Raw genomic sequence first — 22,209 nt, 5'->3', positions numbered from 1 at the left:
GGAATCTATCATTGCAGTTGACATCAAATCCTTTCTTTTCTCCAACGGCCTCATCTCAGATCATCAGTTCGATTTCAGATTCAGTCATTCTATCCTGGACATGCTGCTTCTGTTGAATGAATGGATGTTGAAACAATGAATGGATGCCCTCAAACTCAGACATGAGATCAGAGCCATCTCTCTGGACATATCTCGAGCATTACATAGTCTGGTATCCCGCCATGCTCTCCAAACTCTCTGCTTATGGTGTCCAAGACAATCTCCTCTCATGGACCACTGCATTTGTGACCTGCAACACCCAGAATGATCCCATTCCCAAGCATTGCCCTTTTCCAGGTTACCATGTTGTGATTTTCTCCCCCTCTTTTCATTTGTTAGTTGTCAGTTGGTTTGTTCCTTTTCTATTCCAAACCCACTTTACTTTCCCCTTACTCTTCCTCTTTTTTCCGCGTTTCATTCACCTTGTGTGTAGCTTCTTTTCCCCCATGGAAAAGTGTGTAGCTTCCCCCATGTGTGTAGCTTTTTTTCCTCCATTCCCCCATGTCCTTCTCCCCCTCCCTTTGATCTCTCTCACTTCGACTCTGCTATTTGTGTTCCCCCTTTCCATTTTGTTTTTCTCCATAAAAGCATCAAACTTACCACACATGTTCAGAACAAAATATCAAATGATTTTAAATATTGAGGCCTCTGGAAAAAATAAAAGTAAAAAAAAATCACATGTGGCTATTTTCCAAGATGGTCACCAAAAATAAGAAAAATAATACACCCTGATGGATATGACACCAAAAACCACACATTTATAATTGAGAATAATACAGATTTCTACTTGAGAGTAGTTCAGTTTACAGACAGTAAACCATTAAATATCGCAGGGTTTAGGTTCCTGGAAAATGAGTAAGAATTAATAAAACCCTGAATGCTAAAACTAAGGGCCTATGGGAAAAAGGGGGTTAGGTTTCTGGAATTTGAGGAAATGAAAAGGAATGAGAGCGGCAGCCAAAAATAAATATACAACAATTGAAAAAAACATGTAAAAAAGAAAGGCTTTATGATGAAGTCTCTTGCAGCATTGAAGCATGAAGCAAATTAAATGTTCAGAAGCGGATTAAATGTTCAGAAGCGGATTGAACATTCAGAAGGAGATTGAATGATTAAACATTCAGAAGGGTATTAAACGTTCGGAAGCAGATTGAATGATTTAACATTCAGAAGCGGATTAAACGTTCAGAAGCAGATTGAATGATTTAACATTCAGAAGCGGATTAAACGTTCAGAAGCAAATTAAAGGTTCAGAGGCAGATTGAAGGTTCAGAAGCGGATTGAACAATTAAACATTCAGAAGCGGATTGAAGGATTAAACATTCAGAAGCAGGTTAAACATTCAGAAGCGGATTAAACGTTCAGAGGCAGATTAAAGGTTCAGAAGCGGATTAAACATTCAAAAGCGGATTAAATGGTCAGAAGCCAATGAAACGATTAAACATTCAGAAGCAGCTTATCAGAAGCAGATTAAACGATTAAGCATTCAGAAGCGGATTAAACATTTAGAAGTAGATTGAATGATTAAACATTCAGAAGCAGATTAAATGTTCAGATGGAGATTGAATGATTAAACATTCAGAAGCGGATGAAACGTTCAGAAGCATATTGTTGTGGTTGAGGAAATTCGCAAACCACCATTCAGGTCCCGTAGGTGAGACATCTCTGTAAGTATATGTGTAGTTAGCCCAAACCCGTTGTTTAGAGGGAATAAATGTGATTCATTCGGGCTGCGACCCTTCAAGATAGCCGTTTTTCTGTTCTATCTTTATTTTGAACCAACCACGTCTCAACCGCCATCACACAACAACCACCAACCGCAACGCCGCTTCACAACAGCTTCACAACAACAACAATGCCAACAGCCACGACCTTTACCGTCACAACTCGCTCTCGCAATCATCGCATCACCGCCATTCCAAGCGTCACCGTGGCCAGGGACCACCACAATAAACCCTCCACCACCTTCACCTCTCCTCCTTCTGCAGCCATTCCCGCACCGCTTGTGGGCACCGATCCTGGACTCGTACAGGGCGCACGCTGAGCCGCGGGTACAAAGAGCGGCCTTTCCGAGGGGAAGTCGGATCAGGAATGATTCACGCCCACTTCCGATCCGTCCAATCATTAAGCGCGGGGCGATTTGGCCCCGCCTCCAGGCGCGTCGGAGTTGAATCGATATATGCAGATTCGCGGATCAGGAATGATTCACGCCCACTTTTCCTCCGTCCAATGGGCGAGCGTGGCTCCGCCCCCGAGCCGATCCTGATCCGAAAATCTGCATATGGTTCCTCCTGTCGCACTATAAAACGCCGAGCGCGGGGCGAATTGAGTCAGTTGAGAGTTTCTATTTCGGGCTCGGGCGAGTTGGAGAGGTGTGGCAGTGGCAGTGGCAGTGGCAGCGAGAGAGTTTCTGTTTCGGGCTCGAGTTGGAGAGGTGTGGCGGCGGCAGTCAAGACGGGTCTGGAGGGGAGTCGGTCTGTCGGGGTTCGGAGTCTGTCGGGGAGCTGCAGAGAGGAGAAGCCGGGAACGCGGTCGAGAGCGCAGTGGAGTCGCCCGTCGCGGGACCCAAGCAAGCCAGCTATCCTCTTTCCCCAGAGCATCAACAACCCCCCGTGTTTCCCCCCCGCACTGAGATAGTGCGAAAAGGGGGGCCCCGTTCCCACCCCATTCCAGGCAGTGCCAGCGAGGCCCGCGGAGGAGCGCGGAGTCGGGGCACCGCCGCCATTTTGCGGCTCATCACCAGACGGGTAGGCTCGACGCGGTCTCGGCCCCAGGCCCGTCTGCCCCTTTGTAGTTGAGGGTGGCCGCTTTTTCTTTTGCTTTGGAGTATATGTGTTGTCGGCGCCGTCTGTAAAGTAAAACTGTGTAAGTGTTGCCGTGTGCTCGCGTAGTCGGTAGTAGATCTGCATTGTTTCTTTTGTTACATTTGCTTTTGGTGCATAATTGTTGTGTTCTTTTTGTTACATTTGCTTTTGGTGCATAATTGTTGTGTTCTTTTTGTTACATTTGCTTTTGGTGCATAATTGTTGTAATTGTATATGTGTGCTTTCCGTTTGCCACGGAATAAATGTGCTTCATGTTGAACTGTTTTTCCCGTTTCGCTTCGTCTTTTCTTTAATTGAATCTCCATCTTACTTCACGTAAAGGGTTGGTCGTGGGCTAAATACGCCCAATAATTAATCGGAACCGTCGAGGTTGACGATAACACCGCTCGGTTATCCCGATAGTATGGAACGGGTCGCTTAAAGTGGCCCGTGTCCGAAGTCGACCTGCGGCGAGCGATCGCCCGGTCTACCCTCCGTGTGGGTACTTAGGTAGGTCGAATTTGGCGAGCAACCCTATCCCACGCGGGGGGCCGATTGGCACGATCGTGGTGAGGCCGAAAGGCCCACCCGTGACTAGTTCCCGGCGTTAGTCCGAGAGGGTCACGACGGAATTGTCCGTCCGGTGGGCGACGTGCCGCGATTCGAGTTACGTGGCCGCTCGCACGCCGGCGGGCGCGAATTCGCAACACTGGTGTCAGGAGTGGGATACAAACTCATTCCCTTCCTCGCGGCACTGGTGTTGGAGAACGGGAAAACGGGCTCTCCTGTCTCCAGCTAAATTCACGGGAATCGGTCCAGGGGTGAGAGGAGCGACCCCCGATTCCCTCCAAATTACGAGCGATTTAAATTAACCCTTTACGAGAAATAAGATGGCGTCTCAAGGCGAGCGGGAGCCGGGGGTATTAGGTATGTGTCGTCATGTAGGATCCATGGCCCAGGTCGGTTCTTTTTATTATTATAACCCCACCACTAACTGCGGTCAGTGGGAGCGGCTTGAGCACGAACTTTGCCGGCAAACGGAGTCGCACAATGGCAGCGCGATCGTATCTCAGCGCAGTACGGAGCGGGCTAATATTAAAGGCACAGCACGAGGCGTGAGCTCCCAGTCACCGGTTCAAGGCACGTGGTCACGGCATGTGCCATGGCAGGCGTGGCAGATGACTATGCGAGCATTGGCAGGCTTCAGGCACAATTGGGGGATGTCTTGGAAAAGGTGAAGCATTATGAAGAATATATCGAGGAGGTGCAAAGAGGAGTGGACGAGTCACAACGGCACGCAGACGAGCTTCAGAAAAATTACGTGTACGGGGGGACACAGCGATTGGACGATTTACTGGAACGAATTCGGTGGCAAAAACATGACTTGGCCAATAGAGTCGACGAACTATGTGGGCAAAAGAATTTGGTAGTGTTTTATACCCGTCAGTTGGAATATGCGAAGAGCAAACTGAACAAAAGAATAGAGGAACAGCAGATTAGTATCTCCCAGGAAAGGAAACAATGGGAGGAAGAATGGAAAACCGAGCTTGAAAAGAAATAAAAGGAGCACGACTTGGAAGTAAAACAATTAATGGAAAAATTATTGGAGGAAGCAAGGCGGTTCAAAGAACTGGAGGGGAGAGTGAGGGAAATACAGTTGGAAGAGAAAAATGTGAACACGATGGGGAGTTGGAACAATTGAAGGAAGAGATAAGAACAGGCAATCAGGAAAGAGAAAGCCTCGAATGGAAGATAAAAAGAGGAGAGAGACAGGTCGAGGAAAGGGCGGAGGAATTGCTGGAAAAGTCAGAACAGTTCGAAGAACTGCAGGGAGAATTGAGGGAGGAAGGAGAAAGGAAAACAAAGCTCGAAAAGGAAAAACGCAAACAAGATGGGGAATTGGAACTACTGAAGCGAGAGGTAAAGGCAAGCCAGTTTAAAAGAGAAATCCTGGAAGGGGAGATAAGAATGGGAAAGGAATGGCAGAAAAAACTAAATGAATACAGTAAAAAAAGGGACGAATTGAGGAGGGAAGTGGTGGAAAGAAGAGATGAAATGAGTGAAGAAGCATGCAAATTGAGGGAGGAATTAGAAACAAAAGCTTCTGATTTACAGAAACACCAAAACAAAGAGAGGGAATTACAAAACGAGTTGAGGATGGTGAGAGAAGAAAGAACGACAGCAGAGAATGAAACGTTAAGGAACCACACTGAGCAGATTGAACAATTATAAGCCAAAGCAAAGTCGGAGTGTGCGGAGATGAGAAAGGAATTGGAAAAGAAAGCTTCTGAGTTACAGAAACACCAAAACAAAGAGAGGGAATTACAAAACGAGTTGAGGATGGTGAGAGAAGAAAGAACGACAACAGAGAATGAAACGTTTAGGAATCACACTGTACAGATCGAACAGCTGGAAGCGAAGGTCAGATTAAAGAATGAGGAACAAGAAAGAGTACTGAAAGAACAAGGAATGAGACAGGAGAAGGAAATCAGCCAACTGAAGGAAACCACAAGATTGCAGAATGAGATGCAAAAAAGAGTAATGATGGAAGAACGAATCAGACAGGAGAAGGAAGTCAGCCAACTGAAAGAAATAACGAGATTGCAGAATGAGGAACAAGGAAGACAGTGGAATAGGAAATACGAAGAACAAGGAATGAGACAGGAGAAAGAAATCCGTCAATTAAAGGAAACTATGAGATTGCAGAACGAGGAACAAGAGAGACAGTGGAATAAAAAACTGAAAGAGTATGAATTTGAAACTGAACGACAAAAGGAAAAAAATAGGTTGGAATACGAGGAGAAGTTGAAGGAGCAAGGAATGAAGCAGGAAGGAGAAATCAGGAGATTGAAGGACACAAGGAGATTGGAGAGGGAAGAACAAGAGGAACAATGGAATAGAAAACAAAAAGAACATGAATCTGAGGTTGACCAATTGAAAGAAAAGCTGAGGCTGGAGTACGAGGAGATAGACAAAGAACAGCGAATGAAACACAAAATGGAGACGAACCAAATGAAGAAAACCATGAAACTGGAAAAGGAAAGACAGGAGAGGAAACAAGGAAGAGTAATGAGACAGCAGCGAATGAAACACAAAATGGAGATGAACCAAATGAAGAAAACCATGAAACTGGATAAGGAAAGACAGGAGAGGAAACAAGGAAGAGTCATGAGACAGCAGCGAATGAAACACAAAAAGGAGATTAACCAAATGAAGCAAACCATGAAACTGGAGAAGGAAGGTCAGGAGAGGAAACGAGGAAGAGTAGTGAGAGAACAGCGAATGAAACACAGGAAGGAAATGAGCCAATTGAAAGAAACAATGAGATTGGAAAACAAAGAGCAGGAGGAACAGTGGGAGAGAAAACAACTATATGAGTGTGAAATTGAACAACTAAAACGGAGAGCGAGATTGGAGTCAACGGAGATTGAGGAGCTCCGGAGGGAGAACGAACAGCTAATGGGGCTCAGAGAGAAAGAACGACTCAGATGGGAAGGAAAAAGGAACCAGGAAGAGACAGAAATAAGGAACAAGGAGAGAAAATGTATAGAGACACGGGAGACAAGAGACGAGGTGAAAGTAATTGCGAGGGAGAGAAAAGAACAATTAAGACGGAAAGCAAGGATGAGGTACGCGGAGATCGTGAAAGAGCAAGGAGTGAAACAGAGGGAAGGACGGGAGCGACTTCAGGAGAAAGCAAGGTTGACCTACATAAAGATAAAGGAAAGACGCCAGAAAGAAGCAGAGACCAATAGACACGAGGGGACAACAGAAACGAATAAATGTACAGAGACACGGGAGATGGGAACGATAGAGGAGAGACTACACGATGAAGACGGGGTGGAGACGCGCACACACACACACACACGGAGGGAGTGGAGGATAATGGGGGTGAGCTGGCGGACTGGGTGGAGACCCAGTGCGAGCAGCTGGATGGCCTCCTCCAGGAACGAAGGGAGGGAGTATTCCCCTTTGAGGCGAGTCACGACCAGGTGGGTTCGGTCGTGCTTTGCGAGGTCGAGGGGAGGAGTGCTGTGGACAGGTGCACGGAGAGCTTGGGGGGTATAGAGGCCCCGGAGACCCTTGTGGGGACACAAATCCCCAGTGTGGATGAGACCCCAGGTGTGAGTGTGACCCCGTGTGTGGGTGGTGTGGTGGCAAGTGTGCCGAGGAGCGTGCTTCCCAGCGCGCCGTGTGTGAATGAAACACCGTGGGTGAGTGCCCCCGTGTGTGTGAGTGAGGCACGGTGTGTGGATGAGGCACCGCGGGCGAGTGCCCCTGGCGTGTGTGAGTGGTGTGGTTTGTGTGAGGGAAATGGCACGAGTGAGTGGAAGGCCGCGAGTGAGTGGAGCCACGTGTGCGACGGAGGTGGCATGCATGAGTGAACGGCCGAGTGCAAGGGAGACCGTGTGTGTGAGATGTCGGTCGGCATGTGTGAACATGCAGCCGCGTCTCCCGGTGTGAATGTCATGGAATGGTGTATGAGCGTCGTGACACGCGGGAGTGCGTGTGTTGAATGGAGACGACGACGGCGACATGTGAGGGACAAAAGCCGAGTAGCGGCTGTAGATGTTTCGGGGACCGTGCCGGGTTCACCCAGCAGCGAGCGCGAGGTCCGTGCTGTGAAACGCACGAAGCCCCCACGTGCTCGCTTACGAGAGTGAAGTCCCGGTCCGGAAACGCATGCGGTGGATTTGCCGATCCTGCGGACGGACAAAGTATAGGCAGGATTTCGGATTTGGACCGGACGGGTTAGTCCGAGAGGGTCACGACGGAATTGTCCGTCCGGTGGGCGACGTGCCGCGATTCGAGTTACGTGGCCGCTCGCACGCCGGCGGGCGCGAATTCGCAACAATATTAAACAATTAAACATTCAGAAGCGGGTTAAAGGGTCAGAAGCAGATTGAAGGATTAAACATTCAGAAGCGGATTAAACGTTCAGAAGCGGATTAAACATTCAGAGGCAGATTAAAGGTTCAGGAGTGGATAAAACGTTCAGAAGCGGATAAACATTCAAAAGCGGATTAAATGGTCAGAAGCCAATTAAATGATTAAACATTCAGAAGCAGATTATCAGAAGCGGATTAAACGTTCAGAAGCGGATTAAACGTTCAGAGGCAGATTAAAGGTTCAGGAGCGGATTAAACGTTCAGAAGCGTATTAAGCGTTCAGAACCGGATTAACGTTCAGAAGCGGATTGATCGATTAAACATTCAGAAGCAGATTAAACGTTCAGAAGTGGATTAAATGTTCAGAAGCCAATTAAATGATTAAACATTCAGAAGCAGATTAAACACTCAGCAGCAGATTAAACGATTAAGCATTCAGAAGCGGATTAAACATTCAGTAACAGATTGAATGATTAAACATTCAGAAGCAGATTAAATGTTCAGAAGCAGATTAAACGTTCAGAAGCCAATTAAATGATTAAACATTCAGAAACAGATTATCAGAAGCAGATTAAACACTCAGCAGTGGATTAAACGATTAAGCATTCAGAAGTGGATTAAACGTTCAGTAACAGATTGAACGATTAAACATTCAGAAACGGATTAAACATTCAGAAGCGGATTAAACATTCAAAATCAGATTAAACATTCAGAAGCGGATTAAACATTCAAGAGTGGTTTAAACGTTCAGAGGCGGATTAAACGTTTAAACATTCGAAAGCGGATTAAATGTTCAGAAGCCAATGAAATGATTAAACATTCAGAAGCAGATTAAACATTCAATTGTGGATTAAACGTTCAGAAGCCAATTAAATGATTAAACATTCAGAAGCAGATTATCAGAAGCAGATTAAACATTCAGCAGCACATTGAACGATTAAACATTCAGAAACGGATGAAACGTCCAGAAGCGCATTGAACGATTAAACGTTCAGAAGCGGATTAAACGTTCAGAAGCGGATTAAACGTTCAGAAGCGGATTAAACGTTCAGAGGCGGATTAAACGTTCAGAGGCGGATTAAACGTTCAGAGGCGGATTAAACGTTCAGAAGCGGATTAAACGTTCAGAAGCGGATTAAACGTACAGAAGTGGATTAAATATTCAGAAGCAGATGAAACCCTTAAACATTCAAAAGCGGATTAAATGTTCAGAAGACAATTAAATTATTGAACATTCAGAAGCAGATTATCAGAAGCAGATTAAACATGAAGCAGCAGATTAAATGATTAAGCATTCAGAAGCGGATTAAACGATTAAACATTCAGAAGCGGATAAAATGTTCAGAAGCAGATTGAATGATTAAACATTCAGAAGCGGATGAAACATTCAGAGGCGGATTAAACTTTCGGAAACGGATTAAATATTCAGAAGCAGATTAAACATTCAGTAGCGGATTAAACGAGTACCATTCAAAAGCGGATTAAAAGGTCAGAAGCCAATTAAATGATTAAACATTCGAAATCAGATTAAACATTCAGAAGCATATTAAACGATTAAACATTCAATTGCGGATTAAACGTTCAGAAGCAAATTTAATGATTAAACATTCAGAAGCAGATTCTCAGAAGCAGATTAAACACTCAGCAGCGGATTAAAAGATTAAGCATTTAGAAGCGGATTAAACGTTCAGAAGCAGATTGAACGATTAATCATTTAGAAGCGGATTGAACGAATAAACATCCAGGAGCGGATTAAACATTCAGAAGCGAATTAAACATTCGGAAGCGGATTCAACGTTCAGAAGCGGATTAAACGTTCAGAAGCGGATTAAACGTTCAGAGGCAGATTAAACGTTCAGAGGCAGATTAAACGTTCAGAAGCGGATTAAACATTCAGAAGCAGATTATCAGAAGCAGATTAAAAGATTAAGCATTTAGAAGCGGATTAAACGTTCAGATGCAGATTGAACGATTAATCACTTAAAAGCGGATTGAACGATTAAACATCCAGGAGCGGATTAAACATTCAGAAGCGAATTAAACATTCGGAAGCGGATTAAACATTCAAAATCAGATTAAACATTCAGAAGCATATTAAACGTTTAAACATTCAATTGCGGATTAAACATTCAGCAGCTAATGAAATGATTAAACATTCAGAAGCAGATCAGAAGCAGATTAAACACTCAACAGCGGATTAAACGATTAAGCATTCAGAAGCGGATTAAACGTTCAGAAACAGATTTAACGATTAAACATTCAGAAGCGGATTGAATGATTAAACATTCAGAAGCGGATTAAACATTCAGAAGCGGATTAAATGATTAAACATTCAGGAGCGAATTAAACATTCAGAAGCGAATTAAACATTCAGAAGCGGATTAAACATTCAGAGGCAGAGTAAACGTTCAGAAGCGGATTAAACGTTCAGAAGCGGATTAAACAATCAGAAGCAGATTAAACATTTAGAAGCGGATTGAACGATTCAATATTCGAAAGCGGATTAAACGTTCAGAAGCCAATTAAATGATTAAACATTCAGAAGCAGATTAAACGATTAAACATTCAATTGCGGATTAAACGTTCAGAAGTCAATTAAATGATTAAACATTCAGAAGCAGATTAAGCATTCAGAAGCAGATTAAACGATTAAACATTCAATTGCGGATTAAACGTTCAGAAGCCAATTAAATGATTAAACATTTTGAAGCAGATTATCACAAGCAGATTAAACGATTAAACATTCAGAAGCGGATTAAACATTCAGAGGCAGAATAAACGTTCAGAAGTGGATTAAAGTTCAGAAGCCATTTCGATGATTACACATTCAGAAGAAGATTATCAGAAGTGGATTAAACGATGAAGCATTGAGAAGTGGATTAAACATTCAGAGGCGGATTAAACGTTCAGAAGTGGATTAAACGTTCAGAAGCCATTTCGATGATTAAACATTCAGAAGAAGATTATCAGAAATGGATTAAACGATGAAGCATTGAGAAGCGGATTAAACATTCAGAGGCGGATTAAACGAATAAACATTCAGAAGTGGATTAAACGTTCAGAAGCCATTTCGATGATTAAACATTCAGAAGCAGATTATCAGATGTGGATTAAACGATGAAGCATTGAGAAGCGGATTAAACGAATAAACATTCAGAAGCGGATTAAGCGTTCAGAAGCAGATTAAACATTCAGAGGCGGATTGAACGATTAAACATTCAGAAGCAGATTAAACATTCAGAAGTGGATTATACATTCAGAATCGAATTGAACGATTAAACCTTCAGAAGCGGATTAAACGTTCAGAAGTTTAATAAACATTCAGAAGCAGATTAAACATTCAGAGGCAGATTAAACGTTCAGAAGCGGATGAAGCCATTAAACATTCAAAAGCGTATTAAACGTTCAGAAGCCAATTAAATGATTAAACATTCAGAAGCAGATTAAACATTAAGCAGCGGATCAAATGATTAAGCATTCAGAAGCGGATTAAACGATTAAACATTCAGAAGCGGATAAAATGTCCAGAAGCAGATTGAATGATTAAACATTCAGAAGTGGATGAAACATTCAGAAGCGGATTAAATGAATAAACATTCAGAAGCCAATTTAATGATTAAACATTCAGAAGCAGATTATCAGAAGCAGATTTAACATTTGGCAGCGGAATAAACGATTGAACATTCAGAAGTGGATTAAACATTCAGAAGCAGATCAAACGTTCAGAAGCAGATTAAATGTTCAGAAGTGAATTAAACGTTAAGAAGCGGATTAAACGTTGAGAAGCGGATTGAATGATCAGAATTTTATGTAATCTTTATAACCTTTGGAATCTGTTGATTTCTTTCTTTTACGAATAGTCACCGTCTCCCAGGAAGATGTTTTTGTTGAAGAAAAAAATTTTCACACAGCGTTATCACCTTTTTCTGCCATTTGCACTGCATTCACTTTTGTCCATCACTTTATGCTTGGACGCCATTATTAACAATGTGCGAGAAACTATGAGAGGCTTCTGGCACAAGATAACCACCTGCAATGGTGCAAGATAACTACAAACAATGATTCACAACTCAGCTCAAAAACCGCGAATGTTTGAAATTAAGCCCCACGGTAACTAAATAAATAAACTGAGAGGTTGCCCACTAATTGTCACAATCACGAGAGCTAAATCCTGATATTTAAGGGTTTACTGCTTCAAAAATTTGCACTGATCATAATTTGAAATGGCCTTCCCTGATGAAATGTGAGGGTTCATCCAAATTGTTCCAGTCAAACCACGTACTACGTTGGTCATGAAATATTCAGATACAAAATGCACACAGTTCAATAACAAGTTAAATACTGACAATATATATAGTATGCTGCTGCCCATATGTGTCTCAGTCTGTTTTAAGAACATTTTCCTTCACACAGACAAAGCTGTGCATTTGAGAGCAGCCGTTTTGCACTTGCAGTGCACAGTTTTGTGTCCTTTCTTGCAGCAAAACAAAAGCCTTTTTTTGCACTCACCTACTTGGTCTGGGCAGGGACATGGCTGAGTGTCCCCATCGTCACCGCCCATCTTTCCCATCCATTTTCCTTCACCTGTTTATTTGTGTGAGTTGAGGGAGGGAAGAAAAGACTGCTTTCCTTTTCTCTACGTTATTATTATTCTATTTTCAAGTCCTTCTTGTGTTATTCTTCACCCCCGAGTGAATGATGGCCAAATATTTTGTTTATGTTAGACTGAAGAATACATGTTACGGTTAAATCGGCTCTTATATGCCTTTATGCTTTCTTGCTTACAAATACTTGTTATTAAATGATTGCTTGCTTGTGTTTGTAATAAATAATTGTTTGTTGCTATTTCCAATCTGTCTCGGTTGCTTTTCATTTATTGGTCTGATGCAGTGCACAAGTTAGGTTCGACTGGACGTTCTACCCCAATAATTTGCTTTGTCAGCCAGTGCACACTCACTGTAACGCTCGGCAGCAATCCAAGTGTGCGCTGAGGGCAAGTGACCCTAATTAGCCAGCTGTCCACAGGTAAGGCATCACGTGAAGTAGTGTAGCCCCTGCTGGATTAGCTGTGCCAATCGGCGTTTGTAGTTGCCCAGCAACCTGCTGGTGCGTGGAGTTATCTGTGCCTGGTGGCCTCAGGACCATGTGTTCGGCAGGGACTTGAGTGCTTCCCCTCGTGGCAAGTCTCAAACTCCAAATCCATGACAATTTGGTGTCAGGAGTGGGATTCGGTCCAAGGGTGCGACTAGTGCACCCCCAAATTATAAAAAGCTGGTTATCCAAAATTTTAGTTGAACAGTAATTGTGCAGCTATGTCGGACCAAGGTGAGCAGATCATCCAGGTAGGTTTTGATGAGGATGATGATTTGGGGGAGGAACCTGTGGTCCAGGGAATTGTATATGACAATGACATTGAGGGAGAGGGTGCAGTAGGGGGCACCATGGAAATACCAACAGAGCTCGAAGACTCCAACTCCCAATCCCCAGAAAACCTGGCGCAGGATAGCGGATCGGCATCACCATCGCATTCCAGCAACAATCAGATGATGCTGTACATGAGACAAATTATGGCAAAGATGGAGTTAGGGCTCAAAGTGATGGGTGATGGCTGAAGGCGTGACATGGGGGAGATGGGTGATAGCTTAAAGAATGACATGAAGGCAATGGGTGATGATGTGGCATTGAAATTCCAAGCTGTACGGGACGAGGTGAATGGAGTAAGGGGGCGTGTGGATTGTGTCCATGAAGAGATGAAGACGGGTCCGGTCAAAATGACAGATAAGATAAATAAAATACAGACAATGATAAAAAGACTTAAGGAAGGGCAGGAACAATTAAGAATATAAATAGGAGGTAATACGGAGGTGATAAAAGAATTGAAAAAGCCCAGAAAGAAACCAAGCGGAACTGATAGCAATCAAGAAGGAATGTAAGGTGAGACACGACAAGGTGACCTAGAAAATAGAGATGAGACAAACGAAAGAAACAAAAGAACGACAGATAAAGGAACATATAGTGACGAGGGAATGGAAAAGAAAAAGTTTCGAAGACATGAAAGTAATTCGAGAAGAGGAGCTTGCTTAAGGGAGCCAAGTGGGAGATCATAAAAATAAGAGACGAGATAGATAAAGTGAAGGAAGAACGAGGGAAGTGAAGGAAGTGAGGAAGTAAAGACGGTGGGGAGGGTAAAGCAAATTCAGGCAGAATTGATGGAATGTGTTGAAACAAGGCTTAAAGATCAAGATAACGCATTGCAGGTACAGGTGGAGAGGTTACGAGACCTTGAGGCGAACCAGGAGGAGGTGAGTCCGGTCAAGGTAAGAGTGTGTGAGCTGACAAGGGTGCATGGTGTGAGTGAGTGTGTGTCAAGCTTGGGGGGATAAAGGACCTGGGGTTTCTTGGAGTGATGAGAGGTATGGATTGTGTGCCGAGTGTGAAGAGAGCGAGTTTGACGGAGTGTGTGCCAGGAACGAGTGGTGTGGAGTGCATGAGTGAGTGCAAGAGCACAGCTCGTCGGGAGTGTGCACGATCCGTGTCTGGCAAACCGCCCAAGCATGGACGACTGCATGATTTAATGACAAATGTGGAGGGGCCAGCGTGTAAACGCTCCGTGACAGATAAATCACTGGAGCACGGACGGCGAAATGAAAGGGAACAAGTGAAGGGATTTGAGGAATTTGGATTGGGATTTTTCCACAGGAACCAGGGTTTGGGGCACAACGTGTGCAATATGCACAGCGCGCCCTGCATGAACAGTGGGTGTGGCGAGCACAGCTTGGTTCCCCGTGGCGAAAAACTAAAAACAAATTGTTGGGTGATGGACGTATGGCCGAGCACCCCCACAGATGTGGGGGGGCTCGTTACAGTCAGGTAGAGAGTTTTTGAGCCTAAGATGGTGAGGGTGAACAACCCCCCCCACCTCTCCCCAAGCAATGGAGTACTAGGATAGATTTTTTTTAGAGGGGGTAGTGTAAAAATAATTATGCCTGTGAGGGCATTAGAGTGGCTCTCCCTGGGCGCAGGAGCATTAGTCTTAGAAGTGGGTTCAGGTTAGCTGAGCATTAGATACAGTGACAGAGACCATTGACACGTCCTTGGTCCCTTGTCTCGTTAGTCCTTGGTCCCTTGTCTCGTTAGTCCTTGGTCCCTTGTCAAAGGGCTGTTTGGGGGTATGTGTTGGCTCGACTGTATTTGTCCCGTGTACTGTCGTCCCCCCTCCCCTTACTTTCAATCTTTCCTCCTTCACTCCATCGTTCTGTTCAATCCCTCTGTTACTTTCAATCATCCCTCCATGAACCCAACGGCCCGTTTCTACGGTCCACCTGTAATCTCCCTCCATCAAACATCCTTTCAACAGTCCCTCCTTCATCCCATCGGTCTCACCTTCAATCCCGTGGCCGTTCGCTCGTCCCTCAGTCGTGCGGGGTTCCTTTCTGTCTTGCCTCCATCCGCGCATTGCTTGGTAAGCCACCGGGTGCTCTCGCATGCAAGTTCGTGACGCTTGGTGCTCGTTGTGGCCTACGAGGTGAGGCGCTTCTCGGGGCGTGGTGCAGTGTAAAACTGTGCGAGTGGTGTATTGCGTGCAAAGGAGAGGGTTCAGCGTCTCTCGTGACGGCGTTGGGCGCGTAAAGGGTGCGGCAGGGGCGGCGCTGAAAGTTCCCTCAGAACAGCTTGGTATTTTCCACTTGTGACATTGTGGACCCGCCCCCATCATGCGGCTGCTGACCAATAGGAGGGGAGAGAAGGCATGTGGGAGGAGCGTAAGAAAGCTGATGTGAAGAAGAAGAAGCAGGAATAAAAGGCAGAAGAAGCACACGGTATGAGCTCAAGCGAGCAGCAACGAAGCGCGCACCTGAGCAGGCAGCTCAGAAAGGGAAGAATTAAAAGGCAGAAGAGAAGGGAGAAACGAACGTGACAAGCTCACGTGAGCAAAAAAAAAAAACTTCACGTACTGAGAAGGCTCGTGAGGGAAGGAAGGAAAACGTGTGAGGGCAAAGAAAGGAAAGGTTCACGAGGTGTCGAGCTTCTGTGTGAAAAGAACACTCCATCCACGAGCGTCGTCCTGCCCTCTCGATCCTGTCAGGCACGAAGGACGAGGAGGCTGAAGGGCGGCACCTCATCGACTGGAGTCTGAGGAGGAAGAATCTGAGGCAGAGGAGGCCGAGTCGCACATTTCGCTCGCATATCTGGGATGCCGGAGAGGACTCGCAACTGGGTCCGAGCACCTCAGGGATGTGGCTGCGTGTCCATGTCATATTGTTACGAATCTGGCAGCCATGAGCACTCAACATTCAAGTCCCCGTAGCTCAGTTATTTCGTTTTTACACCACCACCAACAACGGCATCCTCCCTGACGTCCTTCCACCATCGGCCTTTCTGATGCGCATACGTGCCGAGCACCTGTGGGCGGAGTTCCATTGCCAACGGACGCATTGGCTCCGCTCCGGGGTCGAGCAAGACGTGTTGCCTTCAGCCAATGGGCAAAGCGCGAGCGATGTACGCCGCATTCCGGCCAATGCGGAGGAACGTCGCCCGAAGAAGGAGGATGCCTCTCAGGGGGGATGGGCAAGGAGGATGCTCACCACACCCCCCCCCCCCCCCCCGGACGAATCATGAACAGCGAGCGGATCACCTGAGTCGAACCGGCCAATCGGGAGGCAAGAGGCATGGCCACAGAGAAGAGAAGGCGGGTGTGCGCGAGGACGTCCTGTCTTTTTCCCTTGAGCCTGTCCCACGGAGGATCACCTGCCTGTCTCCTGTTGGCACCCGCTGTCTCATCATGTACCGGACAAGCGTGCTGGAGCCCGATGCTGCCCTCCGTACCCGGTTCTTGCAGCGGCATCGAGTTGCGGGTTCGAAACCCGCCGAGCCGGATCGTCAAGGGCCGCACGAGGCGGGAAGGTCCAAGCTTCCTTACCTCCAGCTCACCTTCCCTTCGAGCTGGGGGTATCAATAAAGGCCGTGGCCATCAATTCTTTTGGGGGGTGTGTGTCTGTGTGTGGGCCCGTCTTCAAGTAGAATTGTGTAAGTGCTTTCTTTTGCTGATTGTACATTACATTTCTTATTTGGATAACTCTGCTCTTTGTGTGCTTCCCTTCCCCCCATTGTAAATAAATCCCCTCTTGTTGAATGTCCCAGCTCGTCCTTGTCCTTTCTATCATTGGTTTGCCACGCTGCGAACGGGAATGAGGAGGCCTCATTGTTGCCGTAAGCATGCAATTGGCCAGCAGGGTTCTGGTACTCTCCGCTCGGGGTACGACTCGGATCCGGCTCGGTAACGGCCCGGATCGCGCAGATCCTGCCGAGGGTGAATTCCCCAGGTAGTTTTACGACGTGGGTAATTAGGTATATTGAAATTGGCAATTGACCCTACCCTACGTGGTAGACCTATTAGCGATCTTCGGTCCGATAAGGGACCTGTGACCTTTCGGATTTATCTGAAAGGTACAACCTAAATTCCGGTTGTTCGGTGGAGCCGACTCGACTGCTCCCCCGAGCAGTTGTGCTCGCCACCGAGACCCAGCACCACAACAATATCACATCGTCACTGCGCATCTTCTCCATCCATTTTCCTTCACATTCTCCTGTATATTTGTGTGAGGTGATGGAGAGAAGGAAAGACTGCTTTCGTTTTCTCCATACATTATTTTTATTTTATTTTAGAGTCTTTGTTTTATTCTTCACGCCTGAGTGAATGATGGCCAAATCTTTTGTTTAAGTAAGATTGAAGAAGAATACGCGTCCTGGTTAAATCTGCTCTTGTGCGCCTTTTTGCTTTTGCTTATAAATACTTGTTTTTAAATGATTGCTTGTGTGTGTGTGTTTGTAATAAATAATTGTTTGTTGTTATTTCCAATCTGTCTTGGTTGTCTTTTAGTTGATTGGTCCGATGCCGTGCACAAGTTAGGTTAGACGGGACGTTCTACCCCAATAATTTGCTTTGTCAGCCATCGCACACTCTCGCTGTAATGCTCGGCGGTAATCCGAGTGTGTGCTGAGGGCAAATGATCCCAATTATCCGGCCGTCCACAGGTAAGGTATCACACAAAGTAGTTCGTGTAATGCCTGCTCGGATTGGCCGTGCCAATCGGCGTTCATGGTTGCCTCGCAACCTGCTGGTGCGTCCGGCAGGGACTTGAGTGCTGCCCCTCGTGGCAAGCCTCGAACTCCGGATCCACGACCGTATAAAACTGATCATTAATCTCAACATCGACATTTAATAGCGAAAGTAGTGAGCTTCATACTGAACGTATGCACATGAGAGAATAGGAAACAACAACACAATATCCTGGCAGTTTGGAATCCGTGTCGTTGGCTATGACCCTTCTGCTTCCGGGTTTTTTTTGCTTCCGGTTTTTTTTTTTTGCTTCCTGTTTTTGTCATGGGGAATGATGCACGCCGGGAGATAAAGGCATCGTCGGAGACATGAAAGATCCAAATATCAGACATGGTGTATATTTCCTCCACTGATTTTAATAAAGATATCTCCTGCATCATCAAAAAATAATTTTTAATCGTGATTTACATTATTTGATCGCTGATCCCGAATCCAGGCTGAAGTAACTGAAAATTGCGTATACAGTTGTGAACAAGTTATAGGTAATGTCAGAAGCGAATGTAAGAAGAATTCTCCGTTTGCTTCTAGTATTTATTTTTTTAGATGAGATCCTGTTCTAGGCGGTGTAGTTGTTGTGAAGGTAATGTTGAGATAATATTTATTTTTTCAGATGAGATCCTGTTCTAGGCGGTGTAGTTGTTGTTGTGAAGGTAATATTTATTTTTTCAGATGAGATCCTGTTCTAGGCGGTGTAGTTGTTGTTGTGAAGGTAATATTTATTTTTTCAGATGAGATCCTGTTCTCATCTGTTGTTGTTGTGAAGGTAATATTTATTTTTTCAGATGAGATCCTGTTCTAGGCGGTGTAGTTGTTGTGAAGGTAATGTTGAGGTAATATTTATTTTTTCATTGCAAAAAGACTGTTTAATTTGATATATTTAAGAAGAATTCTACGTTCGCTTCTGGGCTTTGCCTATTCCATATTACAAAAAATAAATAAATGTACACGTCTTTATTGAGGCCGTAAACGGTGTTGTTGGTTTCTAAGTTCTGCCGAAACTGTTTCTTAATTGGCAAGGGTTACACTGGGTGGTTTGCCATTGCTTTCGCAGCGTTACTTGTCTGTGTTCTGTCCTTTTAAAGGCTGAGCGGCATGGAGGGATGACGTCACATTTTTAAAGGCTTCGCTATTACTCGGACGGGATTTGAACCACGACGACGACCTCGACCCCGAGCGGACTCCTGAACCATTGGCCACCGAATGTGGTCCACGAACAGTGGATTGGTTTCAAATGGAACGGCCATAGGTGTCGGTACAGTACCTCCAAGCATTGGGGATAGAGGGGTACATGGTAATCTGCATGACTGTTTGGATGGATGATTGTGCAGTGGACTGTGTGTGTGTGTGTGTGTGTGTGTGTGTGTGTGTGTGTGTGTGTGTGTGTGTGTGTGTGTGTGTGTGTGTGTGTGTGTGTGTGTGTGTGTGTGTGTGTGTGTGTGTGTGTGTGTGTGTGTGTGTGTGTGTGTGTGTGTGTGTGTGTGTGTGTGTGTGTGTGTGTGAATTGGTAAACAAGTCTTTCGAAGACGCCTCCCGAGTGCCCACCCGCCCGGCATGCACATTCTCGATTTGTCGCCCTCGTGACGTCAGCGCCATAACGAGCGCGTGACGAACGGCTTTGGCGCGCGCGATGAGGTCAGTTGCAAAGGCATCGACGCCGTGACGTCAAGGCGGCACCTGTCGCTGCGGGCTCTGACAGTATATATGAAGTGGCGGAGCCATCGTGAAGACGACGAACGAACAAGACGGCGAACGGAACGAGCCCTGGCCTGTGAGTTGCAAGTCGGTGCTAAGTTAATTAATAATTCCGGTTCCGAGTAACCATCCTCAGGTCATGTTTGCAAGCGCCGGTGGGCCCGTCCTCACGCACAAGTACACGGACGCGCAGTCGCTACTGTGTACAGACATGGTGTCCCCGCTCGCTCGACCCGCGAGCCGGGCAGAGTCAGCCGGCGAAGACTGTGCTTTGCCCGTGTTCCAGCACGGTCACTGTTTCCCGCCTACCCGTGCAAGTACGAGGTACGGTCTCTGTGCTGACCCTCCTCCCCCAGCCCCATTGCTTGGACATCAACTGGAGGCTTTGCCTTTGGCTCCGGTTTTGCTAAGCTGACATTGTCTTGATCACTTGGTGAATAGTCCTGAATTACTGTACGGTCAGAAAAACAAAACTCTTATCTCCTTAATTGTTGAGAAAAGTTGGAGAGTTCACTTTTTTTGAAGGTTCATAAATCTCAGGATATTCTGGGTTTATGGAGAAATTCTTGGGATGCTGTTTGTCTTGTTCAGTAGGCATGGGAACACATGTGAACCCACATTAATAATACACTACGACCACTGAGACACTTGGTGCTGGTGGTCGCACTGCCATGGGATATCAACAAAGGAATAATTGTCTTTTACATTTGAATTTCAGAGTGCACGGGCATTCGTCTGTTTTTTTGTAAAGGAGCTTGAATTGTTCATTTCAAAAATTATTTAGTGGGTTTTTATTTATTTCAGGTTGAGGGCGATGCAGAGAGAACGTGCGCCCGTGCCTGCACCGGGGACTCAAGCGGAGCTGGTGCTTCGTGGGATCGATGCAAATCTGGTTCATCGGGCACAAGAGCGGACGGCTACGAAGCTGGTTGCATTCGTGGACCCCGCCCACCATTGCTTGGCTGACAAGGTAAAAGTGGGATCGCAGCAGACAGAGGGTGTGGTCTATCCTTGCGGCAATAGCAGCTTGTACAAGGTGAGACAGAACGCGGAGGATGGTCATCGCTGCGACGTCGACCAGCAGCAGGAGAGTGCGTCCCGCTGGACTCCGGTGTGTGTGAGCAGTTCCTCTGAGCGGTTGACCGTTGCTGCTCTTAGTGCTGCCCTAACCCAAGCGAAAGAAAAGTCATTGGAGGTGAGAAAGCAGCGTAAATACCTGACCGAGATGGTCCGGCAAGACGAGTACCTGCAGCATAAAAACCTTTACAGGTGTCACATCATTCCAGATGGAAATTGCTTGTACCGTGCCGTGTCCAAAGCGGCGTACGGACACCAGGCCAACCATGTGCTTCTAAGAGAGCAAACGGTACATTATATTGCCGACCATTTGGAGGACTTTGTCACTCTTATTGAGGGCGACGTCGGCGAGTTTATCGTCAATGCGGCGCAGAATGGATCGTGGGCCGGGTACCCTGAGCTCCTTGCCATGAGCAGCTTGCTCGATGTGAACATCGACCTAACTACGGGCGGAAGCGAGAGTTGTACCGTAGTCTCGAGCATGTTGCATTTCATGGGCAGCCGGAGGAACGACGCGCCAACAATCTATCTGAGCTGGATGAGCAACGGACATTATGACACACTCCTCCCAACGCTCGTGCCCAACCCGGAGTACGAGGAATGGTCCGCACAATGCCAGGTGCAGCAGCAGTGTGATGAGGCCCTCGCAAGGTCCATGGCGGAGTCTCTTTCACGGCTCCATTTGGAGAAAGGCTGTGGTGAACGCTGAATGCTTCGAATCCAGACTGTCGTCTATTAAACGTTAACTTCTTGTCGAACGTTTCATTTTGCTTTCAGTTCACGTCGGCACCATATATAATACCAGGAGTGGAGGATAGAAAATTGTTTATATTTATTTGATTTTTTTTTTTTTAACTTTAATTGCTGTAAGTTTTTGCTCATCATTTTCTTTCAGCATGTTTTCATTTTTTTTTCACAAATTGGTAATTTTAACTTCGTTTATCTTTCTTTTATTTTTTTTTTTCTTCAACCAGGAATACCATATTTGAAGGCTTGCCGCTCATTGAAAAAAAAATTATATATATATATATATATATATATATATATATATATATATATAAAAATCTTGACTGGTTGAGGGAAGTGTGTTCGGCTGCACATACCTTTATAATTAACAAGTTTTTGAATAGCAACTTGCTGGGAAATTCAACCTTGACCTGTATTCAGAATATCTTGCACGCAAATGAAAATATCGTTTGAATGCACTTGCTCGTAGTCAGTTCACCCGTCTGTTTGTAAAGTGTTTTGTGTGCTTTTTGAATGAACTGTAAATTAAATGCAATTTTACTTTTTATGGCCTGGCCTTTCCACTCGAAGAAAATCCTCATCTTAAAAAAAAAAACAAAACAAAAAGAACAATTAAATTGCAGACCCTCACCAGGACTACTTTTGAGGGGTGTAAGTTTTTTTTTTCTTTTTGATAGGTTTGAGGGTAAATCCAATATGGCTCCAATAACCATGTGGACCTTTTGTCCCTCATGGACAGGCGGTTATATGTGTAAAGTTTTGCCTCGATTTGTTCAGCCGCTTCAGAGAAGGTTTTTGAAGGTTTTAAAATTTTATCACTTATTAATTTTTTTAAACAATATGG

At 45.4% G+C, this 22,209-nt stretch overlaps 1 protein-coding gene and 1 long non-coding RNA gene across 4 annotated transcripts in view; one reads left to right on the top strand and one right to left on the bottom strand.

The window, feature by feature from the left end:
- Positions 1-15,410, bottom strand: part of LOC147028582 (uncharacterized) — a 65,137-nt gene extending 49,727 nt beyond the window's left edge. Inside the window, exon 1 of the long non-coding RNA XR_015057612.1 lies at positions 15,116-15,410. This is a non-coding gene — a long non-coding RNA (uncharacterized LOC147028582). The remainder of the gene's footprint in view (positions 1-15,115) is intronic.
- Positions 15,411-18,910: 3,500 nt separating this feature from the next.
- On the top strand, positions 18,911-21,910 carry OTUD1 (OTU deubiquitinase 1). 3 transcript variants are annotated; one of them, XM_085879130.1, is made up of 2 exons: positions 18,911-19,101; positions 20,346-21,910. In XM_085879130.1, the coding sequence occupies exon 2, from the start codon at positions 20,356-20,358 to the stop codon at positions 21,325-21,327; it is 972 nt and encodes a 323-aa protein (XP_085735256.1). In that variant the 5' UTR covers positions 18,911-19,101; positions 20,346-20,355; the 3' UTR covers positions 21,328-21,910. The 3 variants fall into 3 exon arrangements, with proteins under 3 accessions (XP_085735256.1, XP_085735255.1, XP_085735254.1); XM_085879129.1 differs by lacking the exon at positions 18,911-19,101 and adding an exon at positions 19,326-19,617; XM_085879128.1 differs by lacking the exon at positions 18,911-19,101 and adding an exon at positions 19,336-19,865.
- The last annotated feature ends 299 nt before the right edge of the window (positions 21,911-22,209 follow it).

The sequence above is a fragment of the Eptatretus burgeri genome, chromosome 4, assembly GCF_056783735.1.
Source record: "Eptatretus burgeri isolate ZD-2024b chromosome 4, Ebu_testis_v1, whole genome shotgun sequence".
NCBI classification, from domain to species: domain Eukaryota; kingdom Metazoa; phylum Chordata; class Myxini; order Myxiniformes; family Myxinidae; genus Eptatretus; species Eptatretus burgeri.
Note: the sequence above shows the minus strand (reverse complement) of the source record. Positions and strands in the feature narration are given on the sequence as shown.

Coding starts and splice junctions, on each gene's coding strand:
- OTUD1 (XM_085879128.1), top strand. CDS start 19,681: ATGTTTGCAAGCGCCGGTGGGCCCGTCCTCACGCACAAGTACACGGAC. Junction 19,866..20,345: donor CCTACCCGTGCAAGTACGAG/GTACGGTCTCTG, acceptor TATTTATTTCAG/GTTGAGGGCGATGCAGAGAG.